The sequence below is a fragment of the Vespa crabro genome, chromosome 2 (genome assembly GCF_910589235.1).
Source record: "Vespa crabro chromosome 2, iyVesCrab1.2, whole genome shotgun sequence".
NCBI classification, from domain to species: domain Eukaryota; kingdom Metazoa; phylum Arthropoda; class Insecta; order Hymenoptera; family Vespidae; genus Vespa; species Vespa crabro.
The window spans coordinates 6512999-6522998 of NC_060956.1; the positions used below are offsets into that span (position 1 = coordinate 6512999).

Genomic DNA, 10000 nt, shown 5'->3' on the forward strand with positions numbered 1-10000 from the left:
AAATTCAACATGATTATTATTCGTCGATAATTATACAAGATAATTATTTTATCTTCCTTATATAAATAAATGATGAAAGTTGAATAGATCTGTTCTCTCTTTGAAAACATTCGTTCGCGGTCTAAGTGCTTCTTTTTCATCTTCCTCATTAATTCAATGCTTGAGTTAAAGAAAAATGTATGTATGTACATATTATACATACATACATACATACATGTGAATTATACGTATCAGTGTCGGAAATAGAAAGAAAGAAAAAAAATTAATAAAAAAAAAAAAGAAAAAAAAGAAAAAAGGAAGAAAGAAAAAGAAATATCAAAGAGCTTTAGAGATTTTCTCCCTTGGCATTCTTTTCTTATCACGAATAATACAGTTCTTCTGTATAAAACAAACAAAAAATCTACCCTTTGCGGTCGTTTTGCCTTGACAAAATACTTTGCACTTGGCACGAAGCCATGCCGCATAAAATATGTTTTTTTCCCTTTTTCTTTGTTTTAAACAGGTCAAAAGTTTAGATCGTTACTCGTATTTTCTCCTTTTTCCTTGTTACACTTCTTTTTTCCTTTTTTCCCTTTGTTATTCTCTCTTTTTGTAGATTCTATCCAAAAAAATAATAATTGAAATCAAATAATGAAAATTAATATGAAATAAATGTTAGAAAAATTTCGGAGTTAATTCTAAATCTTTCAACGATCTCAAATCCTGGTACAATCGTTGAAACGCATATTCTCATACGCGACCCAAAAACGTGTTACATGTGTAAATTGGCGAGCTATCGTAATGTATCAAGACATATCTCGCTCTAAAACGCGTAACAATCCGTTTTATGCTCGCTCGATGTTTCTAAACACACACACACACACACTCTCCTTCTCTTTCTCTCTCTTTTTTTCTCTCTAAAATATCTTTCTATCAGTGACAACATTCAATACGAAGTTTTATATTAAAATAGAACTCGTCGAACAATCGATAAACTAAAGCAATCTATTTTAAGAAAAAAGACAAATATATATGATAAAAAAGGGAATAAAAAAAGAAACGCGAACTTTTAAGACTCTTTTACGTATTTAACTTGAGAATGAGCATCGTTCGAAGCAGTTTCATCAAATCACATAATTTTTTACTGATAAATTAATTAGAAGCCTTTGATAAAGTGAAAAATTATCGATTTGATTCGATTCTAGTCTCTCTCTCTCTCTATTCCTCTCTTTCTCTCTCTCTCTCTCTCTCTCTCTCTCTCTCTCTCTTTCATTTTTTATTTTTCTCTTCAGATTCTGCTCTTTACTACACGTATACTGTACACATTGACAATTCAATGTATTCTTTTTAATTGTTCGTCTTGGTTGAAAGCTTAGTAAAAAGTTTCTTTTCGATTCTTGCAACGCTCTTACATACGTCATATACTATTACGAAAAATTAAGGCACTTCTACGCTCAGCAAATTGTCAATCGTCTTTATTTCTCTCTTTCTCTCTCTCTCTCTAACTCATTCCTTTCTATCTTTCCTTTCTATCATCCTTCTTCTTTCTTTTCTTTTCAATTATCTTTGAAAATCCCAGGGGAAGCTTTTCTACCAGATTTTACGTTAAAGCGTTTCTAAAGCGATCGAAAATCGATATAACGTTCAATTATATGGAATGAATGAGTCTCGCATAAAACTGGAGGATACTGATAAAAGACCGAACGAGACGTGTAATAATTTTGAAGAATAATCAAAAGTTTCGAGCAGTTTTACTTCATTCATCTCTCTTTTTCTTTCGCTGTCGCTGTCTTCCTATAAAAAACAAAAAAAAACCACGAAAAAGAAAGAAAATTATTGCCTATATAATCGTCATTTTCCACTTTATTATTCTCGTCAATCAGATCTAAACATTTTTCACGTAATTTGATGTAAACTCGCGTGTCATTGATAGGTAAATGCGTAGAAGAGGCACCTAGATATTATCAATTAAACTAATTAAGAAAGAAAGAACCATTTTGATGGAAGGTTCGAACGAATTTACAATAGCAATTCTCTTTATGTATGTACATCGAGCGGCACAATTTTAGGAGAATTATATGAAAAAATACGCGTGAGTCTCTCTCTCTCTCTCTCTCTCTCTCTCTCTTTCTCTCTCTCTCACTCTCTCACACTTACTTTCAATTTGCATTCTTACATTCTCTCTCTCTCTCTCTCTCTCTCTCTCTCTCTCTCTCTCTCTCTCTCTCTCTCTCTCTTTCTCTTTCTCTCTCCCCATTTTTTTTACTTCTCAAAAAAATCCCCGTTTAAACTGATTAGTTTAAATCGCGGGAGCGACTGAACTAGTCATTACGACTAGTTTGCGGTATGCGCAAGCGCCATGGGCCCAGTGAGCCTGGACCCCTCATCACTCGGGTACCAGCCCAATTTACAAGAGCCCTACTTGACGTTTGCAAGTTTTTTGGCGCACACACACGGCTCAGGCAACATACTGTATTCCCTCTCTCTCTCTCTTTCTCTTTCTTTCTTTCTTTTTATATCTTTAGTTGACAAGAGGCGTTCGCGAACATAGAAGACGATGCGAAGGAGCGAATCTACCAGAACGAACTTTGTTGGCTTCAGCCTTGTGAAAATCATTGTATGCTTTTTTATTTGATCTCTTATCCTTTCTTTCTTTTTTTTTTTCTTTTTGGCGTCCACATATGTATATATAGTCTAAGTATCTTCTTATCCAGTTTCAAACACTCGCCGTACGTGTGTGATAATTGTAATAGTAGTAGTTGTTGTAGTGTAGTATAGTGGTGTTGGTGGTGGTGTAGTGATGTTGTGATGGGTTATAACGGTATACACATGTAAACGTTACTAACGTTAACGATGTAAAGTTTAAATAAACATCTATCTTTTTCTCTTTTTTTTTCTTTCATTATTTCGTTTTTTCTTTCCTTCCTTCTTTCTTTTTTTCTTCCTTTCTTTATTTCTTTTTTTCTTTCTTTCTCTGTAGGTGTATTGGTGTAGGTGTAAACGAGGATATTTGTATCTCTGTGTGTTCGTTTTGACAGCTTCCTCTATTTCTATTGATTCCCTTCTATGATTGCATCGCCTCTAACCGGGCTATGATTGGGCCGGGCCCCGATTCGTATTTACAGATGGCATTTGAAACGCACACGGACCCAGGGTCTCACTGAGCTTGTGCACTAGGATCGCACTGCAACAGTCGCACGATCGAGGGATCACTCTTTGCACCTTCGATAAATTCATCGAGCGATAATTTGCCGTCCTTATTCTTGTCCATCTGACGAAAGATTTTGTCGGTTCTCTTCTCTGGGGTGGACTCGTCCTCTGGCATTTTCATCACGGACCCTACCATCTTGTATATTGCCTGGAAGGAGGTAATTCGTATTTGTTTTCCTTCTCTCTCTCTCTTTCTCTCTCTCTCTCTCTCTCTCTCTCTTTCTCTTTCATCTTTATTTCTTTTCTTTTCTCATGATCAATAATTTGCCTGTTAGATTTTTTTTGTTTCCTCTCGCTCTAATTTTTATATCCTTTTCTAATTAACGGTAATAACAGTTAACTTACCTTTCAGTCATTAATAAATATATTTTTTTCAAGGTATAAGTATAAATAAAATCTTACATTATAATTAAATCGATAAATGAAGCACGTTTGAAAGTTTGTCCTCTCAAACTGTACAATCGACCCGCTTTTAAATGGATAAGTATAAATAGTAGGTAGAGAAGACGACCTATATGTATATATGTATCTATATATATACATATATATATATATATACATATATATATACATATATATATACATATATATATATATATATATATACATACATATATATCTTTACATTTGCATTCGTGTTATCGATCAACTCAATGAGAAATAATTAGCTTCGGAATTACTTACCGTCACGATCTCAAGCATCTCTTGTCGCGAGATATATCCGTTACCGTCAAGGTCGTACATACTGAAGGCCCACTTTAATTTCTGCTCCAATTTTCCTCGGGACGTCACGCTTAGAGCGCAGAGAAATTCTCGAAAATCGATCGTCCCGTCGCCATTTGCATCGAATGTTCTAAACACGTGCTCTGCAAACTATACCAAGTAATTTGCATAATAATTTACTTGAAAATCTCTATATACGAATATTCAGATAATTTATACGTTAGATTTTTTTACTCTCAACACCATCCTGTATTATTACATAATTATATTCGTATTATTATCAAACTTACCTTCGAGGCATCGCCGTAAGGGAAAAAATTACCATAAATTTTCTTAAATTCTTCGACACTCAAATGTCCACTAGGACAGTCTTTTAAGAATCCTTTATACCATTCTTGAATTTCGGCATCTGAAAAAGAGACATCAAATACATTTCATCGATAACATATAAAATTTTTCTTAGGTTATTTATAATAAATATTTATAGTAAATCTTTTCATAGGATACCTGAAAATTCAGTATTTTGTTTGAGGTCTTCCAATACTTCGGGTTTTAATTTGCTATTTTGTTTCCCCATTGTCACTCAAAACCGTCTGTCGGGACCCAATTACGAACGACAATTAAGATCTAATTAAGTCTACTATTCTACGAATGCCTTTAAGCACAAGAAAGTTTGTGCTATGCAGCAGACGTACCTGTAAAAAGAAGATACGATATTATATCACAATGATAAATGTGATACTATTTTTTATCTCTCTTTTTTATTATTATTATTTTTTATTTTTTGTTATGTAACTCCTCTCTCGTGATCATTATTATTAAAAGGATCAAACGAAATAAATGCAATAAATGCAGGGGTCACCGATAAGAATATTATCGGCATACACTTCGTGCCACGTTTCACAGTACATGAAAAGTACATTTAAAAAATCATGCATGACAATTATAATATAAATGACTGTTTAGATAATATCTAAATACACATTTAATTATACGATATATATATATATATATATATATATATATGTATGTAGGTATATTTATTATAGTGACAACATTATTATTTTCTTTTCTTGACTTCCAAGGAGCTAAAATATTTCCAGATCGGAAGGAAAAATTTTAGCTTTAAAAATAGACTGATGCTCACAAAAGCGACCCTCGCCAAACGACATTATCATTATTTTTACCTTTGTTTTGTTTTTTCTTTTTTTTTTTTTTATGAACAACAAACTTTCATGTTACTTACATTTTCAGCATTACATGCTATTACACTATTATTATTATTCTTTTTTTGTTAACTAAAAAATAATACAAAGCTTCTTGTGTACACGCTTGTTTAAAAAGAATATCTTTTTTAAAATATTACAAAATAAATTAGTACATTTATTTATGCATAGAATAATTATTATATCTTATAACCGATAATCTATTTAAGCATAAATAATTTATTAACGTGGAATTTTATTTTATTATTATTATTATTTTTTTTTTCGTCTTCGTTAATCTTTCTAAAAAAAAAAGAAAAAAAAAAACACGAGATTAATAGTCACGGAAGTTTGAGCCATTTGATTGATTATTTACGTCAAAAATCGTCAATTTTACTAGATCTTTTCCATAAATATTTTTTAATTGATTTTCGTTTCAGGAATATCTGATTCGATAAAAACAAAAAAAAACCATATGAAATAGGAGGTAACTAGAAGGGCATAAAGGAAAATAAAAAGAATCGTTTGGTCGGTTATTGGATTTGGAGAATATGAGTGCTATCGGTAATAAAACGTAGAGAAGAAGCAAGAAAAATTGAACGAAATTGATTGGCGATGATATAAAGCACATTACATACATGTATATACATGTACACACACACACACACACACACGTGCGCGTGCGTATGTATGTATATATAACGTATATATGTGTATATGTATATATATGTTATGTACGTATGTATGTGATCGATCGAACGAAAGTTTCCACGAATGGTAGATGTGCATTGACCTATATTGGCCTGCACAGCCGCGTCGATATCCTTAAAGAACAAATTTCATAAACTGTTGTCTTCATCGCGTGGATATTATTATAATCGTTCAGTTTCCATCTCGATGTTCGTATGTTCCTTACTGCGTTTAAAATATCAATCTTCTATCGACAACATTTTTGTCATCGAAAATACATCCTAATAAACAATAGTTATTTATATAAATGACATCAATGTGTGTGGATTATTAACAGTTGAATTGGATTATAATTATATAATGTATATGTATACGATTATATTTATATAATCGTGGATTTTAATAATCTTCTTTTTTTCTTTTTTCTATTTTTCTTCTTTTTTTTTCTTTTTTGCTTTTTTTAAGCGGCAAATGATATCTAAACGCACTTACGCACACAACACACACAGGCAGTCAGACACACACGCACACATTCTTCTAACGACACACGCGCAAGTGATAACATGAAATTGGTTGTATATATGCATGTATGTATGTATGTATATATGTATGTATGTATGTTCGTATATATATATATGTATATATATATATGTACATCGTTACAAGTTTTATTCAATCGACCAACAAATATACAATTAATCTAACATTTGTGCGCGTGCGGTTTTCGTCGTACAAAATTAATTGCGAGTCTGTCCCGAGCTAGGCATATTATTTAATTATACGCACGCATATACGTATAATACAGACGTATTACGTATACGTACTCATCATAACTTAAGCTTTGCCGAATATTCAACATAGGATTTTCTTTCGCATACTTCCATAACATTACAATCCATTTTGTAATTTATAGAACGACTAATCGTTCTAATTTCTTCCTCGTAGGAGAAGATAGATGGATTTGTTTTTCTTTCTTTGTTTGTATTTTTTTTTTGCAGAGACAGAGATAGTGACACACGTTACTAACATTTTTCAAAAGTTTTGAAAATTATACATACGAAAATACATTTATATATATATATATATATATATATATATATATATATAAAATATTTTGTAAATTATATATAATTATCATTTGAAACGTATGAAAGTTCATTACAGAATATTAAATAATTAAATATAAGTATAAAGTTTCATATGTCTATAATATTTTATAATATAATCTTTTACATTTATTAATTTATATATTTTGCTCATATTATTAAATAGTTTTTATTAGTATGAAAATTATCATGCAGCTTAATTAAATTCCAATGCGATTAATTAATATTTAATGAGAAAAAAAAACAAGGATTATATGTATCTTTTAATTAAAAAGTGTGTCACTCTTCTTGCCCCATATAAGTAGTATTGATATTTCAAAGATGTAATTATTACATATTTCACAAGCGCACGCATCTTTTGTTACTGACTATAGAGCGCCATATTAATGCTTATTCGAGCGGAGAAATGTATCAAGATTAAGCCCTTAAGAGGATATCTTGATATCGGTAACTTTGAAAAAGACACGAATAGAGAGAAGTAAAAAGCGATTCGACTTTAGTATTAAAGTTTTTCATGTTACGTATATAGGTTGATGAATAAAATTAATCATCAAATGTATCAGAAATTTAATAGGCAATATCAAAAAATATTTATGCTTCTTTTATTTCTTTTTTCTTTCTATTCGACGAATAAGATATTATTCCTTATTTGAATGATCCTTTTTACTTTCATGCTTAGAAGAGCACATCTTTTTTTTTTTTTTATCATTAGAAATGGTTATACTAATGAAAACATTTTATCTGATAATCGAAAAAAAAAGAAAAAGAAAGGAAAAAAAAGAGAGAGCTTTCGTTGTTCCTCCCTGTTGTGTTCAGGATTATTATTATTATTATTATTTATTTATTTATTTATTTTTTGTTTGTTCTTCTGTTAAAAGGCAGCATGATTTTTCTTAGGCTTATTATACTTAGGTTTAGGCTTTGTACATGGACGTGTATGCTCAGGTTACTGTATGTGTGTATTATTCGCCATTAAAGACGAATTTGTTTAAGATAAGAATAATTTCTTCATCTTCTTTCTTTGTTTTATTTTTCTTTTTTTTAATTATTTTTTTCTTCATTTTTTATTTTTTTTTATTTTTATTTTTAGGAAATGGATTTTTATCCTTCGGTTTACGATAACTTTTGTAACTTTCTTCTTGACGATGAAATTTGACATACGTTAGACGAATCGCTTGAAATAAGAAACGGAGAAACGATAGATAGATAGATAGATAGATAGATAGATAGATAGATAGATAGATTGATTGATTGATTCCCATTTGTGCCAGTTTCAAAGCAATATTTATAAAAGTGTCATCTTAAGGTCTTCAATCTTACATTTTCGTTCGCTGAAGTATTTTCTTTTTCCGTTTTTCTTTTCCTATTCTTTTAACGCATATTACAGTATATTATATATCTTTGTCGGGCAAATTTCATTCGTGTTCGCATGTATAAATATACACACACTTCACGAGTTAGATTAAAATAAATACATTTTTGTTTGTTATTTTGTTTGTATACAAACGTTCTCGCCGCTCGGTAACAGAGTTTTCGATTGACTGTTCACGATCGGTATTGTCATTGACTGGTTGATTCGCCGGAGAAACGTACGAGAAGAATTATTTCAATATATATATATATATATATATATATATATATATATATATATATATATATATATATATATATAAATTAATAGAACTATGTAAGTATTATTTGTTTATGTAAGCCATTCTCGTTTTATTTCAACCTGTACAGACTTTATGTAGTGAGACTTTTCAATTAGCGAAATATATAATAGAAGAATATAGAATATAGAATGTAGAAGGTATTTCGTAATATTGCTTGTTTTTATATACAGGATGTCCCAAAGCAATTGACCCATAAAATTCGTATGTGCATGATTCGAGGATAATGTACTAGGGCAATTTGAAAAATTTGCAGTTTTGTTTTTTCTTCTTTTTTTTTTTTGTTCTTTCACTTCATTTTAAGATGTATTTCACTTTAACAATGATATTTGAAAAAAAAGAAAAAAAAAAAAAAAAAAAAGCAAAAAGAAAATAAAACTGTGAACTTTTTAAATTGCCATCGTATATGTGCCTACGGAATGTTTCTATCTTTTCCTTTTTATCTTTCTGTTTGACGAAGCAGCGGCTTCGCAAACAAAATTTATTTTCTTATTCTTTATTTTTCTTTTTTTAAGCTGTTGTTATAAACAATCAGACAGTATGTTTGATCGCGAACCGTCAAATCAGTTGATCGATGAAAACGCCGTTCGTGTACAAGCGTCTCTTAGAAAAAACTGATCGTATAAAAATCATATTTCTCTAATTTCGAACGTTCATTTGAAAAAATAAAAAAGAAAAGAAAATAATAAAATAAAAATAAAAAAGAAAGGGAAATCTTTTCAAAAAGTCAGCTTCATGAGACAAACGATGCTTTAGTGAAAACTAAATGAATAAATAAATAAATATAATAATTATAATCGTTCGTATACGCGGTATAAATTGTCATACAGGGAGATATTTGTTTATTTGTTTGCTTTTGTTTCTAAACGTTTGCGATAAATTCGAGAAGTTATATTTATCGGTTTCGTTCTATATGTTATCTCTATTTTTCTTCTGTTTGTTTTTAAATGTCGTATAAACGTATCAATGAGACGTAATATTATCTGATAATTTTTTTTCTTTCTCCTTTTTTTTCCTACAGACGATATCAAAAATTAAAGAGATACGTCTATGTTTAAGCGTTTATATTAGATACATAGATATATATTTGTTCAAGTAAGACGAAAGTGCGAATTTGAAATTTAGATCACATGCGTACGTTCATACGATATATTTTAATTTTTCCTCTCCCACCGATGAAATAACATATAGGGAATAACTTTTCGAATTTGAAGGTATGTATACACTTTGAATTTTCTATATATCGATTGCACGATTTTGTTGGATAAGACAAGAATTTACACAGTCACGTATTCATTTCTATCAGAAGGAGCACGGAAATAACCGATAATTCTTAATCGAGTATTCTATTTTCTCATAAATAATTTATTCTGTTATCTTGTTATTATTATTATTATTAGCTCACATATCCGTTCTA

At 30.1% G+C, this 10000-nt stretch overlaps 2 protein-coding genes across 7 annotated transcripts in view; both read right to left on the bottom strand.

The window, feature by feature from the left end:
• The window catches only part of LOC124422139 (neurocalcin homolog), a 31624-nt gene that overhangs the window by 39 nt on the left and 21585 nt on the right, over positions 1 to 10000 (bottom strand). For both annotated transcript variants that reach the window (XM_046958181.1, XM_046958182.1), the window contains exons 2-5: positions 4420 to 4607; positions 4203 to 4321; positions 3874 to 4062; positions 1 to 3337 (exon numbers count right to left, since the gene is read on the bottom strand). The exon at positions 1 to 3337 is cut by the window's left edge and continues 39 nt beyond it. In XM_046958181.1, coding sequence (XP_046814137.1) covers positions 3137 to 3337; positions 3874 to 4062; positions 4203 to 4321; positions 4420 to 4489 — 579 coding nt within the window. In that variant the 5' untranslated portion in view covers positions 4490 to 4607 and the 3' untranslated portion in view covers positions 1 to 3136. The remainder of the gene's footprint in view (positions 3338 to 3873; positions 4063 to 4202; positions 4322 to 4419; positions 4608 to 10000) is intronic.
• The window catches only part of LOC124422140 (neuronal calcium sensor 2), a 23900-nt gene continuing 21429 nt past the window's right edge, over positions 7530 to 10000 (bottom strand). For all 5 annotated transcript variants that reach the window (XM_046958183.1, XM_046958185.1, XM_046958184.1 and 2 more), the window contains one exon: positions 7530 to 10000. This exon is cut by the window's right edge and continues 5552 nt beyond it. The gene's annotated coding sequence lies outside the window, so the exon portion shown is untranslated.